We start from the raw sequence: 25,114 nt of genomic DNA, 5'->3' as shown, positions 1-25,114 counted from the left end.
TATAAATAAAATGTAACCTTGTTTAACATTAAGTCGTTCTATGCGTGTGAACTGCCGACAACACAGATGCATAAGTTTATAAGTGAACATTGATTTTACTCGCCGAGTATGAGACGGTTGTATATTTTCTATTATCCACTACACGGGAAAAACTTAACTTTTCTCTGTAGCTGAAATATGTTGTATATTACTAATAAATTGTTGGTAAGACATCCCCCGTCTTCTTTCTTACAACCCTGCCCCGATATGTTATTTTTCAGCTAGAACTTGAATGCGACAGGTTTCCATTCTGAGCGCGCCTAGCGTGTGTCGCAATGCAGACCTACGGAACTGACGCTAGAACTGTTTGCATAGAATTCTTACCTTCGTCTCCATCATTAACACAAGCTCAATCGTCCTCCCTTCGTACTACCGAATGTAAACGAGAATTAACGATTTAGTTGTATGGTAATATATGAATTAAATATGACGATTAAACTGTATGAAGCTCGGTGTTGCGTGGTAGTTCGGACCCTACACAGTCTTACAACTTGTCACAATGGGCGTTTATCAAATTTTACTTACCGTAGAACTCGTGTATTGATCCCTAATGCACTTGACGCTATAACTACACGCTACACATCCCCGCCCTACAAGGATATGTCTAGTCTATTTAGGAGTGCTGTTCTAGCGATATAGACATGCATTTTTACCTTTGGTGTGTCCAGACCTTCATTTGTTATTTCCAATAATGACCCCAGGGATTCGTGGTTCCGGGGAGGGGCTTTGTAAAATAACTTGTATTATTTCATTCATCTTATTGCGTCAGAATGTTTTAGCTACTTGCCTCTGAACAGCATGTAAAGAGACCAAACCTCTACTTTATACGTTTTAGCGATCCGACCTCTGAAGCACAGGGACCAGAGAATTTTGTTACGGCTATATTTGGACCTAAAATAAGGTGTTCAGAGTAATTTTATAGGTTTTAAGGTCTAAGATCACCTTATGTAGCTGTAACAAATGCCCGGGTTCCTGTGCTCTGTAGCATATGGGCCGTTTTGACCTCTTCTTATACATTTGTAAGCAGGTAATATTATAGGACATTTTCGGGGTTTATATCAACAATCAATCGGCTAAATTAATTCCCCAATTGTGGAAAATATAGAAGGATGGCAGGCTTTCGAAATCTCATTAATGGACACTATCTAAATGTATCACTGCAAAAGTCACATTTATGATGGGTGAACAATTGTTGTGGTATAGTTGAAAAGACGGGTTCTCTCACTTATGTTCTGCAATGTGTATATGTACTTTATAATTTATACTCCACAAGCATTATCACCCCCGTCTCGGCATGCCTAAGCGACTCTGTCTTTGGTCGGCATGCTTCAGAGACTCTGTCTTTGGTCGACATGCTTTAGTGACTCCGTCTTTGGTCGGTATTTTTAAGTGACTCTGTCTTTGGTCGGTATGCTTAAGCAACTCTGTCTTTGGTCGGTATGCTTAAGCAACTCTGTCTTTGGTCAGCATGCTTAAGCGACTCTGTCTTTGGTGGGCATTCTTAAGCGACTCTGTCTTTGGTCGGCATGCTTAAGTGACTCTGTCTTTGGTCGGCATTCTTAAGCGACTCTGTCTTTGGTCAGCATTTTTAAGCGACTCTGTCTTTGGTCAGCATGTTTAAGCGACTCTGTCTTTGGTCGGCATGTTTTAGCGACTCTGTCTTTTGTTGGCTTGCTTAAGCGACTCTGTCTTTTGTCGGTAAATTTCGGCGTTCAATGCAGCCTGTGGTCGACATGACTTTTTTTCAAGGGCGTGAGTTAAAACAGCTTATCGACACCTTTCATTTAACATTATACGTTAAAACACATACAAATTAGAATATGAAGTAATTAAACGGACCGAGATAATATCTTGCCATTGAAACTATGGAAACTGAATAGTTGATCTCAAAACCAAACACAGGCGAGCTATTAAGATATAAAAGTCAGATGAACACGTACGTTAATCACGATTCTCCAATTTTATTGGTAATTTATAAACTCTTCTCATGTTTAACGAGGAAATTATTTTCCCGTTAATCCGCGACAGAACATCAACTAGGTCACGAACATCCTGTCAGACCCGGCAGACAAAGACACTCAATGACACTGCAACTTCTAACGCGTCACCAAATTGCGCACTTTTGCATTGAGGGCATAAGTACAAGATATTTTGTAGGCAGAATTAACGATGCGTTTGTGTAATTCAAGGCTGACGAATTGTCGATGGCGCTCATGTAACATTTACATGACACGCAAAGTCATTCTATGATGTCAATTGTATTAAACGGAGTATGTGTTTAAACTCAACAGCACACCTCTTCGCTCAGTTACGCGCCTGTACCTAATTTACAATTGTTTGGCATTTCAACTCTATAAACATTACCAAGAGATATTGTGTTCATAGATCTATAAAACACAATTCGATCAGCGTCATTTTGAAACTTCTCCTCACGCCTCACTAAACATGAGGCAAACGTTGAATTAAACATTTTGGTGACGTTAGGCTGTTCCATGAATCTTGTTTGCGCTGACGGCACAGTCACCCGAATATCGAATTTTAACAATCACTAAACATTTAGAATGTTGATATAAAGATGGAACGGTATTCTTTTCAATGTTCATGCATGTATGAACGTAATCGCAGTTGAAATTTATTTTTAATGAATTTAAGTTAACTCAGTAGCGTAACATGTACACTAAATAGTACTCTGAATAATGTACTATTCCGTCTTTGCGTATTGAAGAGTTATCTTCTCTTGGGAGCAGGTATTGATTGTTACGGCACTTGTTTGTGAGAGAAACGTCATCAACTTTTGAGAAAACGACGTAATTTTCTCACATAGACCAATGACGTAACAATCAATACCTGCTCCCAAAAGAAGATAACTCTGCAATACGCAAAGACGGAATTGTTAACGTCTACGAAGTGACATCCTCAAACAGTAGTCTAAAACAGGACATTTCGATCACTTACGTATTCTCAACTATGTATGTCATTTGCACACAGAATGCAAAACTGAAATTTCATTTGATTTGCTTAAATATTCAACGCCTCACGGGTCCTGGTGAATTTTCAAAAATAGGAAATTTCTTAATTTTTGTTTTTATCAAAATGTATTTGGTTAACTATGCTTCTTTGGTTTACTGTAACTGTAAAATTAATATGAAATGTTTGTACTCATCCATTCCCTCTTTCAATACAGAATAAAGTACGCTGACCTTAATCCGTACACGTGTGTTTGTTCCTCTGCTCGACACAAAGGGCTGGAATACGGCTGGGGTAATAAAATGATGGATTACGGCCTTTTTATACATAATTATATTTGCCGAGAAACATATTTATCGATTTATTACAATAACATTATATGTACGGAAACGACCTTTTTAAAGCCTTGTTAGCTTTTAATTGTTTATTGGAAAAAAATCGAAGTTATTTTCTCCTAATAGACCCCCAAAGTTAATGTGATTTAAAATTCTGTGTTTTGAAAATATAATCCTGAATTAAACAAACTATTTCAATTCATACTTCAGGTGAGTTTTGAGAATAAATTAATCATAAAAATGGAAATTAGATCTGTTGGTTTCGGTTGAAGATTTAAGTTAAGCTGAGGATGCGACCGGAATGTTTACAGCATACTTACTAGCTAGGTACCGGTGGAAAGCCATTAGCGATTAGACGAAATCATTTTTAAAGTAGATTCTTACATTCCGTACGGCTGTGATCTTTACCATGTACCTGTAGATACATGTCATTTGTACGTAAACTTCACGACCACAGTATTTAGTTGTAGTGCAATGTGTGTGCGTCTTCTGTCTTAGTACATATTGTAAAAAAGTCATTACCCATAATTTCACTCGATTTCTGTGTACTAGTTTCATGTTTTTAGAGGTTTGTGTTTTAATTAAATTTATACACAGAGATTATTTGAGGCTATTATGTAAAGTAGAAACTCAATAACGCGAATTTCACTTTTTAACAGAATGTCGGGATTTGGTTTAGTTAGGTTTTATTACTTATAACGACGGTAATCATTGATGCTAGGCAACTCGAATGCCACTTTTATTTAAACCCTGAAAAACCGTCCTCATATAACCTTGGCTGTTGCGAGGACATTTAACCTGGATAAAAAAAAAAAAACATTTTAAAATCTGCACATTAAAATGTCGGAAACTCGACACGGTTGCATTATTGTTATTTCCTTTATTTCCTCCAGAAATGAAGAGTTACAGAAATAACGAACAATACACGTACAATTCAACACTATTGAAAGAGAAGAAAATGCATTCACAATCATGGTCACACCCTTTCATAGTGACACACACATGCACATGGACAGACACACACATAAGAGAATAATAATAGTACCATGTAGACAGTATAACACAACACAATAATGTAATAGGTACTATTACAGTCATTATACGGTGATAATTATGATGGTAGACAGTATAACACTAATCATACATTACATCACACATTGATATAATAGACATATTTACACTCCTCAAACTACATTATCATAGAATAGTATAGACAGTAATACACTTCTCGTACTAATCAATCATACACCATTGTAATAAACAGTATTACAAGCATCACACTATAAATTATACAGCATTATTATAGACAGTATTACTGTTACATAAGTCTTACAATACAATCATACATTGAGTAGAACCCGTTGCACGAAGTCATACAATACAGTCATACAGTGGTGTGAAATACACAACATACAAAATAATAATTAACTTGAAGAAACAGCGCAACCATGCAATGATTTCAGTTGTAGTAATACATATCACAAGACTAATTCATACAATACAACCAATATTATGAATGATAGTAAGTTGCACTAATCAGCAGGAAAGACGTAGGAAATGCTTGCCTACTAATATGAATACAAAAATATATGTATTTCATGTATTAATCTTGCTGAAGCGTGAGGTACACACAAGTAAATTAGTGATCATATTACTCAGTATAAAACATTCAAATATCTTAGGATAAATTACATAATACCACTGTATTGAAGAATTTTAGTAATAATAACAATGGATTCTATTCTAAAGTCCTCCAGTTCATATGGAGATAAGTCATAATTGAAAATACCACCAAGAAGAACATGAAGTAGATGGTAATTAGACATTACATTAAGATTAAACACAAAATCTATATCTTTTACAGTACTGAGTACACATCAGAGCTGGTCACGTAATAGCTCTGTGTGTGAGCATTCGAGTACACTATGCATAATAGTATCTTTGTGCATAGATCCACAGTAATGACACAAATATATATTTTCATTATCGCGCATTTAAGCACAAAGTTTAACAACTTTTTTAAAACATGGACTATATTGTGGAAAGCGTAAAGCAAGTTTCAATATAGCATACGGTTGTATCTTATTATGTAAAAGAGTGAAGCGAGAGAAGTCCCTATCAGCGTTCATTCTTTCACATGAATTAAACTGTTCATAGTTTTTTTCATGATCATTGACTAAAGCCTCCATTGATACTCTATTCCACGGTCGGAATATCATTCTGTCAACGGGCCTAATTGGTTTGGTTTGGTTTAGTATTAATTAACGTCCTATCAACAGCTATGGTCATTTAAGGACAGCCTCCCTGTGTGCAAGATGCATCAGTGTAGTGTATGCGTATGTGTTTTGGGAGGCTGCGATATGTTCGTGTTTGTCTCCTTGTGATAGCGCGGAACTGATGCCGACTTTATAGTGCTACCTCACTGAAACATACTGCCGAAGACACCCAGGAGGACACCCCGACCGGTCACGTTAAACTGACAACGGGCAAACCAGTCGTCCCACTCCTAAGATGCTGAGCGTTAATCAGGAGTAGAAAATACCGTTTTTAAAGACTCTGGTATGTCTTGGCCAGGGGAAAGAACCCAAAGCCTTCCTCACAGGGGCGAACGCTCAACTAAAGGCCAAGAAGGAGGCATTGTCAAGAGAGACATAAGGAATCAAGGCTGCTTGGAAAGACAAAGCCGAAAGGACACATGTGACAAGAGGTAAATATAAGGCTAGAGTTCCGATTTGTTGCAGGGGACAACAGACCCATTTTACTCTCACCTGTGTCCACAAGAAGGGATAAGATTAGAAAAACCCTCGACTCCGTCGGACCATGTAATGTGATGTGTATACGTCTCTGATAGAACAGTCACATATTTACCCTCAGAGTCAGGAATAAATTAACAAAATTTGTTCAATCTTGTTTTAATTGATATGGAACACAAATGACAGAAACAACATATAATGCTAAGAGTCCGGATTAACGAATTTAATTTGTTTCAAATAAACCGTCAAATATTCGTCTAGAAAAAGACATCCAACAATTCTGCTTTTGTTGGTGTTACTTGTATTTGGTAACGCGAGGTAATTTACTCTGTGGCGACTGCTAGATAACCTGTTTCCAAAACAAGCAAGCGCATGCAGACAGACACATTAGCGGAATATTATAGAGGTGGTAAATATACACCAATAGCGGGACTATTTTGATCGATTCGTTGGCTCATTAATTGTTATTGTCACGACGTCCCATCAGGACAAGGAACGCAAAAAACGAATTCCGGTCATACCGTGACCACTGGGTTAACACGTGGTGCCGATATGGAGATTAATACCCTCGAAATACGCAGAAATGTTACCTCTATGTCCCGAACATTAATGGAATCAGTGAGAACTTGTACTTGGTACAACTGATAACGACCTTGTATTGTCTGTTTGTTTGTTGTTTTTTGAGGGTGTACCGTCCTCGTAACAGCTTTTGTAAATTTGAAGACCGGACGTAGTATTGTCTCAATAGACGTAGAGAACGTTGTCAAACTTTAGACATGATCAGAAAAACAGTAGTGAGGGTGTGGTTGAATCAGGACACAGCACAAACTTAACAAGGACGTAGTAACGACGTAACTTAAATCTAGATGAAAACTATATCGACGTAAAACAAGCGTGGTGTGGGATGGACAGATTGCACGGCGCTCTCTTCATTGCGCTGTCTCTGCGTTCTTGCTATGTCAATGGAGTTCCATAACTATCTCTCAACGCGTTTACTCTGACCATGGAACGGTCATGTCACGTTGAAGAAAACAGTATTACGTTATAAATACGTTCTTCCGGTGTTTTCGACGTCCGTGGCATGTTTGAAGCACGAATTCTCACACGTGAAGAAATGCGAGCATAAATACTGAATCAAGTTCTAACTCTCTCGTCTGCTGAATAATCGAGCTGCTCGGTAGTGACGCAGGTGTAAAACCACTCAAGCAACAAACATGAGGAATTCTTCCATCACTTCTATTCCAACCACCTTTAGATATGAACATAAAAAAAATCGAGTACATTTTCTTCAAATTGTTCTGCTTCAACAACAACATCCACTACGTGACGCCCAAAACTAAATGTTTAACTTTTATACAAACTTTGTTTATTTTACAATATTTATGAAACAGTTTATGTCAACTTATCTTTATCACTCTTTGTATGATACCTGAAGGCGCGTGCGCTTTCCATTGCGCCACCAGGTCACCCGATCACCGTATCATATAACTAGATAGTACACAAATACAGGTTATACATATTTCTCCAAGATCATATTCGATTATTTGATATCGCTGAAAAAAACATTAACAGTCATTTGGCCCTGGCGTTATCGAATCCTAGCGGTTATTTGCGGACTTAAGATTCCGTGACTACCTGTTTTCGCCTTTAATGCAAAAATACAAATATCGCTAGTATTTTACGTGACCCACTAAAATATCATTATGATAAGCATAATGACAGAATGTGACCGACCGATTTCATAATCCGTACTTTTTACGGGGATTTCCTCAGCAGTACCACCGTTTTATTGATATCGGTCTGACAAAACAACTCCTGGCTTGGTTGTGTACCTAAATAACACCAGTCTTCATTCACCATTAACTCGACTGCGATTTAAAAAGTCTCGATCAATATAAACCATTTCCGGAATTCACTGTACAGCTATGGTAATTACCCAACGACATCATAATCACGAGGATTCTGGTCACGTTTTGGTCAAGGTCTGGTTAGCTGGACGGGATAATTGCAGACACAATTGTAGTCTCTAACCCATTGGATGTAGGTTATCGAGCGAGCGTTCTTTATCATACTTTAATTTGTACTGCTATTTCGCTTCTAGATCTTCATTCGTTCCTTTTAAGGCTGCTGTTGCTGATTCTGATATTGATATAAGTAATGCTCTTCTAGCTTATTATCAATGAATGACAACAAGTTGTTTTTTGATTATCTGTTAACGTATTTTCGAATTCGCCCACGGCTGTTCTGGAGTCTAATGAAGATCAAGAACACTACAGCTAGAGCCGATTTTTTGTCAAGTGTTCAGTGTACATTTGTATGTCACAACTTGATAATGAAATTGTCTCCGAGTACATTTATATTGACCTGAAATCGATTGTCTTGCTGATAAGAGGTTTAACATTGCATCCGAAAACACGTTTCAAAGCTCGTATAGCGTTATCAGATAAAGCAGTTTTAAATTCAACACTCCAATATATATATTTTCCAATATGCATAAAGTATCGGAGAGATGGAGAAAACAAATTTTTAGCAGTTTTAAAATCCTCTCCAAAGATATAAAAGCAGAACAACTTCGTGGTACATCATATTTCTTTTCGAATTGTTTACCTTTAATAACCTGTTCCTTGACCCAACCCTCTCTTTGATGGTCTGATATTACTGGTGTAATGGTTCGACACCAATAAAAGCAACGACATGATAGTGACACATTTTATATGTTTGTAAAGTGTTAACGATCCTGACAATAAAGGTTCAAGCTGTTGACTTAGTGGTTAGTTGAGGATTGTCGTTATCTTGAAGTGCCGAGGTCTGTCCCCACCTACACATAAAACTAACTTAATTGTAGGTAGCTCCATATCTGTCGCTTTAAAGATCCCTGTCCCACTGCAGACGAAGTGCTGGTGATCCCACAGTAATCTCCCCTTAGAGCAATTTGCTAAACTGACTTCCGGTGACCAGATAGTCACTTGGATTGTTCTTTGATCACGAACATTTCATATTTACATCATGTGACTTAAACATATTAACTAATCGAAACAATTATATTTGTAATATCTATGTATTGTACATCAGTGTACTTTCATAAACAGAGAAAATTCTTTGCAATCTTAAGCCGTTTAAAAATTATTATTTTGTATGTTAGTCTAGTTATTGCGACAGTGCGAGCCTCAGAGATCAGATGTGTAGACAGAACACTTTCTATGCCGATTTTTAATTATCACGGGTTGTACTCTGAACTGTTGTAATAAATATCCATTTATATTCTGTAATCATAAATACAGTGCAAGTCATCTAAATATTATCATTTTCCTATACTTACTTTATTGAAGTGTCTGCATCATCCTAATGTCATATGTCCTATATGTTTGATTCTTAAGAAGGTCTAACCATGTTTGAGGCGGGTGGGAAAACGTCAAAATGAAACGGATTCCATTGTGTTCACGGTGCAAAGAAATTGCTTTCTAGTGATAATGTTAATCGATTGGGATTAAGCATTGCAAAACTGACAAAGGTCAAAACATGACTTCGTCACCGACAAGAAAGAATAGACAAAAGATTAGAAATTACAATGAGCGCAGCAGACTAGCTCAGATCGCTTGTTGTCCAAAATGGAAGGGAACAAGAAAGCACAGGATTCCGCAGTGTCGTTTCGTTGGTGTCATTATAATCATTTCAATGGAATACAGAAGACTATAGATAGTTGAATTATGCAAAGGTGAGACCTTGTTGGAACCAGAAGGCATTGTGTCATGACGAAGTCTTGCAATTAGCAAATATCGCTCCGATCACGCGAAAATCTCTTGGACAATACCAGAGTTTTCGGAAAGACATGTGCCTTATTTATCGGTAGATTGAAAGCTTTATCGTTGAAATTCTGTTTGATCTAGACATTTATTTTCATAAAATGAAATACAGTTTTAATTGAATAACGGCTTAAAATTGCATGAGCAACTTTTAGATCTGACCTAGTTCAAACGTAAAATAGGAAAAACAGAAAAGACACTATATACTCTTCTAGTCTTTGTGTGAATTTTGCGTCCTTAAACTGGGACATCAGTTTAAATGGAAATTTGTGGCTGGAAATGATTTCAAAAACCATGACGACGGTGAATTAAGAGCGAGTGGGATCCATTTCAGAAGATTAAAAGCCATAATGGCAAAATTTTATCACTGCGGTAGAGTAATGAATATGAATTCGAGACGATTGTCGTCTAGAAGAATTTTTTTATGGTTCAGTAATATTATTTTTAACATAAAAGAATTGAATTTTAAAAACGAAATTTCTCAGTCTTTCAGTAACTGCCCCTTTGGGAAACACAAGATGAAATTATCTTCTGTTGGCGTAACATGTTATGTAATTCTGAAATTTTCGATAATAAATTTACATGTTTGTAAAAAGATACATTTTTTCCGTAGTAACAAATATTTCATAAATGACAGAATACATGTATGTCAATATGAAGCTTTGAAAGGGAAATTCTGAAAACCAAAATCCTTTAAAAAATATAATAAAGTATTTTTTTAGTCTTGTTTTCGATTTTGTATGTTTCCAATCTCCAATGTGTAAATCCGGAATGCTTTCAGTCTCCTATGTATAATTCCGGTATGTTTCCAGTCTCCTATGTTTAATTCCGGTATGTTTCCAGACTCCTAAGTATAATTCCTGTATCTTTCCAGTCTCCTATGCATAATTCCTGTAGGAGTCGTGACTCCTATGTATAATTACTGTATGTTTCCAGTCCCCTAGGTATAATTCTTGTATGTCTCCAGACTCCTATATATAATTCCTGTATGTCTCCAGTCTCCTATGTAGATTTCCTGTTTGTTTCCAGTCTCCTATCTATAGTTCCTGTATGTTTCCAGACTCCTAAGTATAATTCCTGTATTTTTCCTGTCTCCTTTGTACAATTTTTGTATGTCTCCAGCCTCCTATGTATAGTTCCTGAATGTTTCCAGTCTCCAATGTGTAAACCCGGAATGCTTTCAGTCTCCTATGTATTATTCCGGTATGTTTCCAGTTTCCTATGTATAATTCTTGAATGTTTCTAGTCTCATATGTATACATGTAATTTTCGGTATGTTTCCAGTTTCCTATGTATAATTACTGTATGTTTCCAGTCGCCTATGTATAATTCCGGTTTGTTTCCAGTTTCCTATGTATAATTCCGGTATGATTCCAGTCTCCTATGGATAATTCCTGTATGTTCCCAGTCTCCTATGTATAGTTCCTGAATGTTTCCAGACTCCTACGTATAATTCATGTATGTTGCCAGTGTCCTATGTTTAATTTCCGGTATGTTTCCAGACTCCTAAGTATAATTCCTGTATGTGTCCAGTCTCCTATGTTTAATTCCGGTATGTTTCCAGTCACCTATGTATAATTCCTGCATGTTTCCAGTCTCCTATGGATAATTCCTGTATGTGTCCAGTCTCCTATGTTTAATTCCGGTATGTTTCCAGCCTCATATGTATAATTCCGGTTTGTTTCCAGTCTCCTATGCATAATTCCTGTATGTGTCCAGTCTCCTATGTTTAATTCCGGTATGTTTCCAGACTCCTATCTATAATTCATGTATGTTGCCAGTGTCCTATGTATAATTCATGTATGTTGCCAGGGTCCTATGTATAATTCCTGTACGTTTCCAGTCTCCTATCTATAGTTCCTGTATGTTTACAGTCTCCTTTGTATAGTTCCTGTATGTTTACAGTCCCCTAGGTATAATTCTTGTATGTCTCCAGACTCCTATATATAATTCCTGTATGTTCCCAGTCTCCTATGTATTATTCCGGTATGTTTCCAGACTTCTATGTATAATTCCTGCATGTTTCCAGTCTCCTATGTATAGTTCCTGTATGTTTCCAGTCTCCTTTGTATAATTTTTGTATGTCTCCAGACTCCTATGTATAATTCCTGTATGTTTCCAGTCTCCTATGTATAATTCCTGTATGTTTCCAGTCTCCTATGTATAATTCCTGTATCTTTCCAGTCTCCTATGCATAATTCCTGTATGGTTCCAGTCGCCTATGTATAATTCCTGAATGTTTCCAGTCTCCTATGTATAATTCCTGTATGTTTCCAGTCTCCTATGTATAATCCCGATATGTTTCCAGTCTCCTATGTATATTTCCTGTTTGTTTCCAGTCTCCTATGTATAATTCCTGTATGTATTTTAGTTTTATGTGTAATCAATCAAGACAGGATCTTGTCTTGTATTTATCCAGTTCTTGACCAATAAGAGGGAGGACAGTCGGGATTTCCATGTCAACAGCAGCAACAACAACAACAACAACAACAGAAATACACATCCATTGTCAGTTGCGCTCCCTGGCATGAACCCCGTACTCTACATGCACTGTATCAGATAAGATGACATTTTCTTATTTGACACATGCAAAACACGTACATAAAAATATGCGTTTATGTTCACGTAACATCACGACAACATTTGTCAGCTTCATTAAAATGTTTCTCAATTTTAAAGAATAATACTATTCTACCGTATTAAAATTCAAAGTTTTTCTTCTGTATGTTATCATAGAATGATTCAATTAAATCAGTATTGGTATACTTTAAGAAAAATTTCAACTACTTCGAGAATAAATCATATGACAAAATTGCGTGAATTTGACGTGAAACTGATAGCAATAGGAACGACTCAGCCTTGATTGGTCAGAATCTGATGCAAAAGGACATGGATGTTAGTTTAACATCTCGGTGAAGGTTACAAATAAAGATTTCTATAGACAGTAATGATAGACTGACGTCTTGCTATGATCTGGGTATATCAACTGAGATGTAAGTCAAGCAACGGTGATTAGATACAATGTATTATTCTGACAGAATTTTGACGAGAAGGTGGGGAGAGTGTGTGTGTGTGGGGGGGGGGGGGGGGGGGGGGGGGGGGGAGTGGTCGTTGATAAGGCAAGGAGAGACGTCAAAAGACAGGACGGCGGTAGGAGGCGAGTGTTTGCGAGAAAACAAGTCAGTTAAATTATTTGCCGTTACAGCAAATAACTATATCATAATATGATTTATGTTTTTTTACCTCAAATAAAATATAAATTAAAAAAATAAATTAAAATACATGTGAATATTGACTATACCTGTCCGGTATTTGTGAAAGCTAAACAAGTGTAATTGTTTAGCTATGACAATCTAGTTCCTTTCTTAGATTTGTCTTTGATGTACGGTTCTAGGAACTATACACATAGCTAAATTCTACTGTCGAAGCCTGCTTTGGTTTGCTTTTTATTTAACAAATAAATATAGCTCAATGGTTGTATTAAATTTGGGTTTCCCCGCCACCACCCTATCACTTTTATACAACTTCAAGCCGGGATATGAAATGAACATGCAATATTAAGCCATTTCTTGTGATTTCCCCTCGCTGTGGTAGATGATAGGAACCTGCTTGCGACTAGTATGCATCTAGTCGCAGTTTTTGAGCTAGGAGTTCTATAAGCTTAAACCTTACAGTAGCAAATCAATATATATATATTTTGGTAATTTAATCGAACGTTTATTTAGAAATGAAGTATACACGCTTTAAAATCATAATAGATATTTGAGATCTTCATATTTTTCATCTACTACTAACTACTATTGTTTCCTGGGGTGGCGGGACATATCAAAGTCTTATAAAAATAGTGGTCGATACATCCTGCTTAACGTTCATCATGTAGGGCAATGGCAACAACTGGTTCCTCCGTTGTCAGTATAATGTAACCGGGCAGCACGCTGTGCTGGGTGCATTCAGCATGTCATTTCAGTGAGGTAGCATTCTAAAGTCGACATCAGATCCGCGCTGTCGCAAGGAGGCAAATACACCAACACACCCTGTCTCCTGCACACATACACGCGTCGCGTATACTTTATTCACATGGAGGCACGTCATTGCATAAAATAGCATTTTGTTTTCTGTTAAAAGGACGTTAAACACCCTATAAGACTAATAAAAATTTTGAGCAATATGATTAACCTCAATATAATGCCCTCCGTACGATTTTCAGCTTGCTAATTACAAAAGTAGTTAAAAGTCTTCCAGTTTACTCAACATCTCCTTTTCTACATTTCTTCGATATATCGCCAAACCCTTCAAAATGCTAAAGTTTGGCTTGGTATATATAGTGGTTGTATATCGAGGTTTTACGGTATAAACCTCTGTCAAAATAACACTGTTGCAACACTTAGAGACAGAAATATCACCCAAAAACCGAAGTGTTTTAGTTGCATTGTCATGGCAGTATTATCGATATGTGTATTTTTGTAATACTTTTGTCGTTTATTCCCAGGAAAGAGTTCTATCATAGATAAACCAAAGAGTAATTAATTTGTTTCTAATTAAACGCTTGGGAAGTTCTGTGCTCCGATATATATCCGATCAATATATAAATGTTTAGATATTATTGCAAGGTACAAAAAAATGTACCGCATCCCTCTAATACGTGTCTGTAGTCGGTTTGTGTTGGGGGATCGGGGTTACTTCCCTGTGACCTGACAGATTCATATAATTATCATACTCTCCCGTCTCTGCATCATATCGGCAATGGCTATACATTGATTTTTCGAGATAATTGTCAGGCTAATTATTCCGTTCCAAACCAGTAACCGTTCTGCTTGGTTGATTGGTTGATGGGTTGATTGGTCGGGTGGTTGAGGTTTAAGGAACTTCCTGCATTGTGAACGTCGACTTTCAGGATTGGTTGTAAACACTATGTTGTACAAGTAGTTTTGTTCGGACCAAATATCCGGTGCATACTCATTGGCAGTTACACGAGGATCCTTTAGAACTAGGTGTTTAAGGTAGTGGAAGGCATAAAACATGTTGTGGCGATAGAAAAACGTGTATCCCTGTAGTTGTTTGGGTTGCAAAAGACTCTTAAACTGTATCGACCCCACACAATACCTCTTCGGGGTGCATTCTGTCTTAAAGATCCACATTCCACTTTGTTTTATCATCAAGACCTGTGTTTTGTGTGTTCCGTGTTTACGTCTGCGTTGCGTACTCAACTTTAGTTTCGCATACTCTTTTAATTAAAACATGTTGCTAATATGATCTTTTAAGGACTGACATATGACTCAAATCTTACCAGGGTCCTGTCAACATTTTCAAAATACGAAAACTACGCATTTAAAGTCTTTCCTGTTTTTATTTCTGCATTTCACCGACTTTTCTCCTGTTACAAACATTTCAACGTCATTTTTTTTTTAAATATAACTATCTCATATACATTTATTGTTTAGTGTTACGAAAGAAGACCTTCAATTATGTGTCATTGATAAACAAAGGGTGGCTTTTGACGTTAAGGATTTAAGCACCTTCTCATTACCTAATTTTACTGTTTCATTTGATAAGGGGAAGACTATTTAAATTGATTGGCAATTCGCCCCCAGCTTGTAGCGATAAGGCATCGGCCATATATATAAAATGTGAAGTCTGCTTACAATGTGAGTGGTAATAAATTATAAATGTAATCGACAGTAACCCTGGGTAGAAACAAGAACAAGCATGCTACGTTCCGGTGACACGGGTACAGGGCTGATACGCGGATGAGAGAAGTAACAGAATAACTTGTGGTACCGATTAGTCCCAAGCATCCAGGAATATTGTGTTTCTTATCTAATAACGCAGCATCACCCGTCAACTCTGTCATGGTGAGTATGTCGTATTTCTAATTTCTAGATTGATTGAAATTGATTAGGGAAACATATTTCTTTACAGAAACTGATAACCGAAATAAACAGTGTTTGTGTTATTTATAGATTTTTTTTAACGATGTTAATCGATTTCACGTGACATCCGGGTTGTATATCTAACGCTGTTGTTCATATCATATCTGACGCTTTACCTCTTTTATAACAACATAAATATATATACATTTGTAAATATTGCCTTTATATATGATATTTTTTAACGGATCTGCCTGAAATCTCTAGTAGGAGAGTGCTTAGTACAAGATACGTATACACGTCACAGGTATAGGTAGCCTGGCTGACAGGCAGATACTCGTCAACTAATTTGTATTCATTCTGTCATGTGAGACGACCGTACTGAGCAATTACAATGTATGTATGCATGTTCTCGCCCTAACTAAATTCCGTGTAAAAACTTATCTTCACAAACTCCATGATTTCTGTAAGAATAATTATTATATTCCATGTCAACAAAGTGTTTAACATGCATGTATTCCTATCTAGCTTGTGGACAGGTAACGTCGTGGCACAGTCATTTAGAGGCTTTACCGTAATAATTGGCTTTTAAACGAGTTTTACTAGCAACTCTATATACCGTCGCAGTTTAGGTTGTTTACTTTTTCTCCAAGATGAATTTTAGTCGCAGATTCTTAAAATAGAAACGGTGTTTTCCATAAAAGGGACAGCTTAGTGACGCCATAATCAACAATATCACTCCACCTGACAGAGTAAAATAATAGAATATCAATAGATTTAAACAGGTTTGCTTTTTTTATTTAGAAATATATTTTGTTGAGAAATATATACAATATATGTTCATGCATAAACATGAATCAGAGCAAGAAAACTCAATGTAGACTAATTAGTTAAAACCTTAGAATGGATATGACTGTGCAGTATAAGGTACATTTTTCAGAATAAGCAATTCGAATTATACAATAGCATTCTAGTGACAGATATTGCACATACACACAGGACCCTCCAAGTTGTTATTCATTCTTATAAAGCTTTTGAAATATATTAGTCTGTTTGAATTAATTTGGTAAGGTCTTCAAACGAAAATTGCACCCTCATATTTTGAAGTTTTAAATCGTACCAGTTTGTGTTTGTTAAAGTTTTTGTTGCCGTAGTATTTTAATGAGGTGATGCATGAATGAGGGAGATATGTGATTCACAATTTTGTACACTTCATAATACACGTTCCACACACACACACATTGTATGTCCTGTGAAAAACCACGCAAATACAACTTAGTGCTCTTTATTGAATTTTCTCTATTGCTCTAATGTTTTCCATGTTTTTGAAGAGCCGCACAAGGCGATAGATGTCGAACTCTAGACTATAAAACACTAGGCCAGTACTCTAACGATTAGGTAAAACCGATAAAACTACCAGATACCTCGCCATTTAGATCGTAGAACAATCCAAAATGACTCTTAGATACTATACAGAGTTTAGCCGAAAATGATTTAACCTCTCAGTACACCACGGCTGCTACTAAATTCTTATCCCTTCAATTCCCTCTAGTCACTTAATCATTGTCCACAATCCTGCATTGCTGGGAATTTTAAGAACCGGCTTTCTCTGAAATATTTTAATCGGTATAGTGTACGACCATTTAAAAGTACTGATATCCTAAAAAAAGAATGGTTCTTGTATTCATCTTACAGCTGGATGATTAACTATTTTCTAAAGTCTTTTGCTGCTATTGTTGGATCATTATAAACAGACACATCACCATTAGATTTAACGAATCGTGTATAGACTAAATGTTTGGGGCATGTTCCGTCATAATATTACATCGAACCGTTATTCATGTATCTGAACATACCGTCTGAGGCATTCATCAGGATGTGAAACATTTTGGATAAACGGAACACGGAATGGTATTGTACCAGCCGGGTCGTGAAGTCAACTAGTCACATGGCCTAACGGTTATTGTTTAGGGGTATTGATCTGGTATATGTGCCTATATATATACAGATAAGAGCTGTGAGAGTGTCGGTCTCGCGCCGGGAAGCAGACGACTATCGGAAGACAGGCGCGTTCCGTTACGCCTGTTTGGCGGCAACGCGCGGGAATTCATCCCTTTAATCATGTTTCAAAAATGTGTATTGATTAAAGTATCTTTCATGTTGTCCGATATTTCGCTAGGCCAGTGTTACACAAAGCTAGTTACAAGTCTATAACACATTTCCAAATAGCAGGTGTAAGATTTTGTTCGGTACAATACTTCTGTGTGCTTGACATTTTTTATGAATTTCTTTCCCGATTCCGTTTCCTTATACGTCCACAGACGTTTGAAATTATAGTTCTTCTATTTATTGATCTACTTATTTTATTATTAGAGTTTTTCCATAGATGCCTTGATCTAGATAACCCAACGCTAAAACATGACTGTGTGGAGTGCCATGCTAGTGTGCCCAGGCTACAATGTGTTCAAGTAGAGGTGGAACTTTACATCGGTCCTGGAGTAGTCATAGCGTATGTGGATACCGTCATCACATGCATTTAAAATGTGCAAGGACGCAAACTCCTAAACAAAGCGTGTTGTTAAAACAGTCTTTCTGATTGTGTAGTATTCCCAAGTTTGGCAAATAACCTCAACGTGTAGTGCTATGTTTGATGAAAACAAAATATCGTTGGTATTAATAAACATGTGGATTTATTACAACAACAAACAGTCAGAAAGAAAACGATAAAACAACAAACTAAAGATTTTTGATTCTTGTTCTCTATTTCAGGCTGATCAACTAACCGGAGAACAGGTTGCTGGTAAGTTGATTCACTTCTTTTTCGTTAGCACAATTATCGTACTGCCACCTGCTCGACAGACCTACGCAATCGGCTTTCGTTTAGATGGATGTCATGGTCTGAAGGATAGACAATGGGTTGTCAGGATTGGGTCGATAGCAAGACTATCACTGATGCGTGCATTTATGACAGGTGGCTGATAGATAGACTATGGGAAACGATCAGAAAGTCGATCCGAACTGACAACAACATGAAATGAGGAGACACGAAAACAAAAGGAAAGAAACAACTGGAACCACGGAGACACCAGAACAAAAGGGAAAACAGCGCATGGAGCTGAGGAGACAAAATATTAAAAAAAAAAAAAAAAAAAAGAGAAATGACGCAAACAGAAACCAACTGACGAGACACCGAAACAAAAGGTCACCAACGATCTAAGACGTATTAAACAAGTCCTCAATAATGGAAATCACTGCCGTAGGATAGATGAAAATATAGTCTTGATGATCGTAAAATTTCGTCAGCGTAGATTTAAACTTCATCGTAAGAGAGCTTTGGTTAAATCCTTTAATTGGACGTAAATAGGAAGGAAACATCTCTCTAGAAAAGGTCAAAAGTAGTGAATCAACCAAGAGTTGAAAAAACACTACAGTTCCACAGTTGAAATTATATTACTACATGAGACATGCGTCTGCTTATCCTATGTTGAATATGTGGTAAGTTTCATTGAAAATGTTTGTAAGTGACTTTATAAGATACGTGACTACTTTATATGGGTGAACGCTTATTACGTCTGTACAAATCTATATTCTTTATGGATCTTAATAAGCAATAAGATGTGCTAAATTCAAACTTACAGAATTCAAAGAGGCGTTCAGCCTGTTCGACAAAGATGGCGACGGTACCATAACAACCAAAGAGTTGGGGACAGTGATGAGGTCATTGGGACAGAACCCGACAGAAGCTCAGTTGCAGGACATGATCAACGAGGTGGACGCGGACGGTATGTTCCATGTAAAATATTATTCTTTCATTAAAAATATTATGTTTCCTTGAGTTGATATGGAAATATCGAAATTTACGTCGGATACCGATTAAATCAACTTCGTCGGTCGTTAAAAGGCGAGAGTACCCGAAGTAGATCACGAAACCATAAACGTTATTCATTCGTGGAAGATTCAATAATATGCATTTATGGTAAAATCAAAGGAAGACTAGGAATAGGTTTTCTCACAACCAAAACGATGAACCGGGGCTTGCGTGAGAAATGTATAGAACAATTTGAGTCACCGATTAGCGGTTTTTGTTTTTCCAAATCGCAGTACTTAAAACGAATCAAGGCTAAACTTTTGCAATATCTGTCACCTTAAATGAACAAACATTGCTTTGATCTCAACATGTTATTATGATCTTTTGAACTTGTATGAATACATGTGCTCCTATCATCCAGGTTTATATTTATATTATCCGAAACAAAAGACATGCATCCTTTTTAACAACGTAACTGATTATGTTTTTTTTTAGTTCCGACGCTATCTATACTCGAATATTTATCATCCGTAGACAGGAACTCCAGGAATGTAGCAATGGCAAAGTTTAACAAACTACAGTATCACTTAAAATCCTGTTTGCCATAAATTAGAATATTATTTTAATTCAATGACATGGATGTTGTTTGTATCTGGTGGCATTAATATTATTTTAATTCAATGACTTGTGTATTGTTTTTATCTGGTGATACTGACCTTGTTTGTATCCGATGACTTGGATATTGTTTGTTTCTGGCGACATTGATATGGTTTGTATCCGATTGACTTGGATTTGATTTTATCTGTTGCGTTGATCTTGTTTGTATCTGATGACTTGGCTATTGTTTTTATCTGGTGCCATTGATCTTGTTTTTATTTGGTGATATTGATCTTTTTTGTATCCGATGACTTTGATATTATTTTTATCAGGTGACATTGATCTTTTTTGCATCCGATGACTTGGATATTTTTTTTACCTGTTGCGGTGATCATGTTTGTATCCTATGTCTTTGATATTGATTTTACCTGCTGACATTGCTATTGTTTGTATTCGATTGACAGGGATTTTGTTTTTATCTGGTGCGGTGATCTTGTTTGTATCCTATGTGTTGGATATTGTTTTTACCTGGTGCGGTGATCATGTTTGTATCCTTTGTCTTGGTTTTTATTATAACAGGTGACATTGATCTTGTTTGTTTCCGATTGACATGGATTTTGTTTATTTCTGGTGACATTGATATTGTTGGTATCCGATGAATTGGCTATTGTTTGTATTCGATGACATTGATCTTGTTTTTATCTTGTGCCATTGATCTTGTTTTTATCTGCTGACATTGGTATTATTTGTATCCGATGACTTAGATATTGTTTTTATGTTATGACATTGATATTGTTTATTTCTGGTGCCATTGATCTTGTTTGTATCTAGTGACATTGGTATTATTGTATCTAGCGACTTTGATATTGTTTTTATCTTGTGCCATTGATCTTGTTTTTATCTGCTGACATTGATATTGTTTGTATCCGATGACTTGGATATTGTTTGTATATGATTACATTGATATTGTTGGTATCCAATGAATTGGTTATTGATTTATCTGATTACATTTTGTATTGTTTGTATCCGATGACTTGGATATTGTTTTTATTTGGTGACATTGATGTTGTTTATTTCTGGTGACATTGATATTGTTTATTTCTGGTGACATTGATATTTGTTTATTTCTGGTGACATTGATATTGTTTATTTCTGGTGACATTGATGTTGTTTATTTCTGGTGACATTGATATTGTTTATTTCTGGTGACATTGATATTGTTTATTTCTGGTGACATTGATGTTGTTGGTATCCGACGACTTGGATGTTATTGTATTTAGTGACATTGGTGATTTTGTTTTTGTTGATTCCTGTTTTAAGCATATATATATCAATAATAAACTGGATATGTATGAATTTGAAATTAGTATTCTATTACCTAAAAGTCAAATTGAATTAATTTTTCTATCAATAGTCACAGTGTAAAGAGACAAGATTTTCACAATTTTTTTATTTTTTTTTGTCAGCGACTTGTGTGTAGTTTATTAACATATGTATGGCTCATCTGCGGTCTCTTTTGAAATCTGTCATTGCGTACACAATTATTATAGTAACATTTCTAGGAATCCAACATTTTTACAAATACAAACAATATAGCAACTATCCTAACTCAAATTTTCCAAGGTTACAAAATATCCCCACAAAATAAACAATGCATGCTTCCCCGTTTAGTACTTATAATATTTGCGCAGCGTTAGTTTTTCACACCTATGCAGAAGAATACATGCAGTTTTTTTATTAACATTTTGCATATTTATTTGTTTTTTCGATTTCAGTATTCATTTAATCTAGCAACTCAAAGATTACTATCAGGAATCGCGACCATTGTTTTCTCCCTGGATCTGTTATATAGCTATAAAATGGTTGTGATTTTGACTACTGTACAACGGTTATATTTCGCGGGACTTATAATTTCGCTATATTTTCCCTTTGACAAATATCCCCGAATTCTAAACACCAGCAAAATTATCGAAGATGTAAACCACTTTTACGGACCTTATCACAACATGTTAAAAATACTTATAATCCAATGCTGTTATGCAAGCTTAAATGAACTCAAATCGGATTATTGCCGGACAACTTGGCAGACCATGTAAAACATCACTTACATATAAGTGGCCATAACATATTTGATGATAGTTTACTCCTTCAAAGGGACATACATATTTTATTTTCATACGTATTTTCAGACGGGTTTTCGAGGTTTAACCCTTAAATGATTTAACTCAAAATACTTTGCACAACACATGGGATTCGGGTGCACAGCGAAATGTACTCCCCGCTAATATGTACTGAATACGAAACCGCGAAATATTGACCCCGCCAATTTAAAACGCTATTCAGTATGTGTATGAAATTTTGGTTTAATTTTAGGCAATGGCAACATCGACTTCCCAGAATTTCTGGTCATGATGGCGAAGAAGATGAAAGACACTGATACTGAAGAAGAGTTACGAGAAGCGTTTAAAGTATTCGACAAGGACGGAAATGGATTTATCAGTGCAGCCGAACTTAAACATGTGATGACAAATTTAGGAGAAAAATTAACAGAAGAAGAAGTGGATGAAATGATTCGAGAAGCGGATACGGACGGTGACAAACAAGTAAATTATGAAGGTAAGTTAAAGGATCACATTTCTTCTTATGTTAGAAGGTGTTTCATGTACATAAGGCATCATTTAATTATGGCCTGTGGTATTGTTTTGTTTTGTTTTTTGGAAAAGGGAGGGAAGTGACCTCATCGCTCACTTTCTTGCCTTCTATTAATATAACTGCAATATAATATATATTTCTGTATAATTGTGTGAACATTCGTGTAATTATCATCTCCAATATCTATTTCTGTATAGCATATTATTTTTTCTGTGTACATTATGCTGTAGAAAATTTCCGCATAATTACCATTCCTGTTAAAATAAAGTTAATAATAATAACCGTGATAATTCCGGTTAATATCACACTATATGTCTACGTGTATAATTGCAATATACTCGGTCAATCTAATCACACATTATTTTATTCTTTTACAGAATTCGTGGAGATGATGAAAAATAAATAAGTAAAAAGTATTTCTGTCTACCGCTTATTCCAGCCATTATTCCTCTACTCATTGTCGTCGTCTTCCTCAACTACCCTTGGAAACCCTGTGGACAAAAGGTGTCTTCTTCTGGATATAAGCCCTTAGTGCTGTAATAGTATACAAGTCTTCCTAGTAAACGAAACATCACCTTTATTTTGCGATATAAATAGATTCACATAAATTAATTTGGAGAATACATCAGGAAAGAAAAAAGCATAACTGTTTATAACATTATTAAGTGAATTGAAATCCTATCGAATATTTATTCATCAGTATTTATTTACCTGTGACGGTTTAATCTTGTCCCTTTCATTTCGTTTCTAGTTTTCTGATTAAGCACATTGGCGCACAATGGGTTAAATCAGAAATCATGGAAAGTACGTTATTTGAAGAACATCGTACCATAAAAAATGTCAATGACGCTAAATTAGATCAAGATCGTTTGAGACGGAATACAGATACAGCTACCACAGTTGGGATTGCTTCGGCCTCCTTACCGGAATGTTCGTATAGCACTAGTACAAATAGTAGCTCGCCAATAACGTTGTGTTTTTGCATTATATTCTTCACTCTATTTGTTCTAGTCTACCCAGAATGAGAAGTTGTCTGATAGGATGCAAGCATGTGAAAGACAAAGTCCATTCATTGTAACGTCACCTATTTTTAAATCAATATATGTTCATGTCACAGAAAACTAGGTTAAGCTCTGACTAAACACTAGACAACACTGCAGAATACGTAATTAGGAAACCATGTCGGCTCCGTTTGACTCAATGTGTTTATGTTGTATTCATGTATATCAGATTTCTCATGTTGTTACAGTAATGCTATAAGCGGTTTGTTTTTTAATCCTTCTTTATATTTTTAATCAGGTATAATGACTTATTTTGAAAAGAAAATATACGAAATTAACTAGATGTATTGAACATGCACTTAATACTCACCATTTCATTTTTTTTTTTTTTAAATATCTACAATTTTATTTTTTCTAAGAGTTTGTTGACATTAACGACGTCATTTAAAAATCAATGTAGAGTTCGCTTTTAGGGGAGGGGCTGTGTTGTTTGGATCAGTTATTTAAGTGACTAATGGCTACACGAGACCTGAGTGGAAGCTAAATGCCGATACATTGAATTACTGTTTGTCTTTAATAAACGTCTTACCAACAAAGCTGTTCTATATGATCCATGACATTAAAATGTCTTGAATCTGAAACGTTGTAAATTCAAGCAAGGTAGATTATATTGGAACTATTTATCTCCCATTACATCATCGCTAACTTTGACTTCTGTATACGAGACGATGTGTTCATTGTTTTATATTGCATGGAAACCAATTAATTTAAAACACTGAACTTTGAACTCTGCGTCTCTGTGTGGTGAAATTATTGACAAAAACGCATATGAGACATTTAAGATCATTTGAAAGGCAACTCAATTATGTACAAAATTCAATCAGCATTTGTCGTCGAAAATAAAACAGTGAATATTTATTAATCTTTTCTTTTACCTACCATGATAAATATGTAACAATTTTGATAATTCGGAAAATGTCGTCAGCGAAAACCATTCGAGCCTATTTCCATGCATTGTCACGTGTCTATTGGCGTGGTTAATTGGCGGTCGTCATGTTGATTTAAACTCCTAAGCGACCCGCCGAACATGGTCTAGTACAAATCCAATGACCTAGCAGACACCACAAGGAACGAATCAAGAACGAGAAACTGACAATTGTCTTCATGAAACCTTTTGGGCAGACTCTCCTTAAATGCAATATAGTGGCGAGAGGAATTGAGGACGTGTAACATTAGTTGTATAAATGTTGTTTGCGAAGCGGCCGGTAATTTTTTTCACTGACCGAGATCGC

At 36.1% G+C, this 25,114-nt stretch overlaps 1 protein-coding gene across 1 annotated transcript; it reads left to right on the top strand.

The window, feature by feature from the left end:
- The first annotated feature begins 15,572 nt into the window (after positions 1–15,572).
- On the top strand, positions 15,573–24,740 carry LOC110447910 (calmodulin-A-like). Its single transcript, XM_021493898.1, has 5 exons — positions 15,573–15,749; positions 18,534–18,564; positions 19,403–19,546; positions 22,543–22,785; positions 23,199–24,740. The coding sequence occupies exons 1-5, from the start codon at positions 15,747–15,749 to the stop codon at positions 23,225–23,227; spliced, it is 450 nt and encodes a 149-aa protein (XP_021349573.1). The 5' UTR covers positions 15,573–15,746; the 3' UTR covers positions 23,228–24,740.
- Positions 24,741–25,114: the final 374 nt, after the last annotated feature.

Source organism: Mizuhopecten yessoensis, unplaced genomic scaffold (assembly GCF_002113885.1).
Source record: "Mizuhopecten yessoensis strain PY_sf001 unplaced genomic scaffold, ASM211388v2 scaffold401, whole genome shotgun sequence".
In the NCBI taxonomy this organism is placed as follows: Eukaryota; Metazoa; Mollusca; class Bivalvia; order Pectinida; family Pectinidae; genus Mizuhopecten; species Mizuhopecten yessoensis.
This window is presented reverse-complemented; position numbering and strand designations above follow the sequence as displayed.

Bases quoted from the DNA above. Each gene is read 5' to 3' on its own strand.
- LOC110447910 (XM_021493898.1), top strand. The intron at 18,565-19,402 runs GTAAGTTGATTC...TCAAACTTACAG, and splicing joins AACCGGAGAACAGGTTGCTG to AATTCAAAGAGGCGTTCAGC. The intron at 19,547-22,542 runs GTATGTTCCATG...GTTTAATTTTAG, and splicing joins CAACGAGGTGGACGCGGACG to GCAATGGCAACATCGACTTC.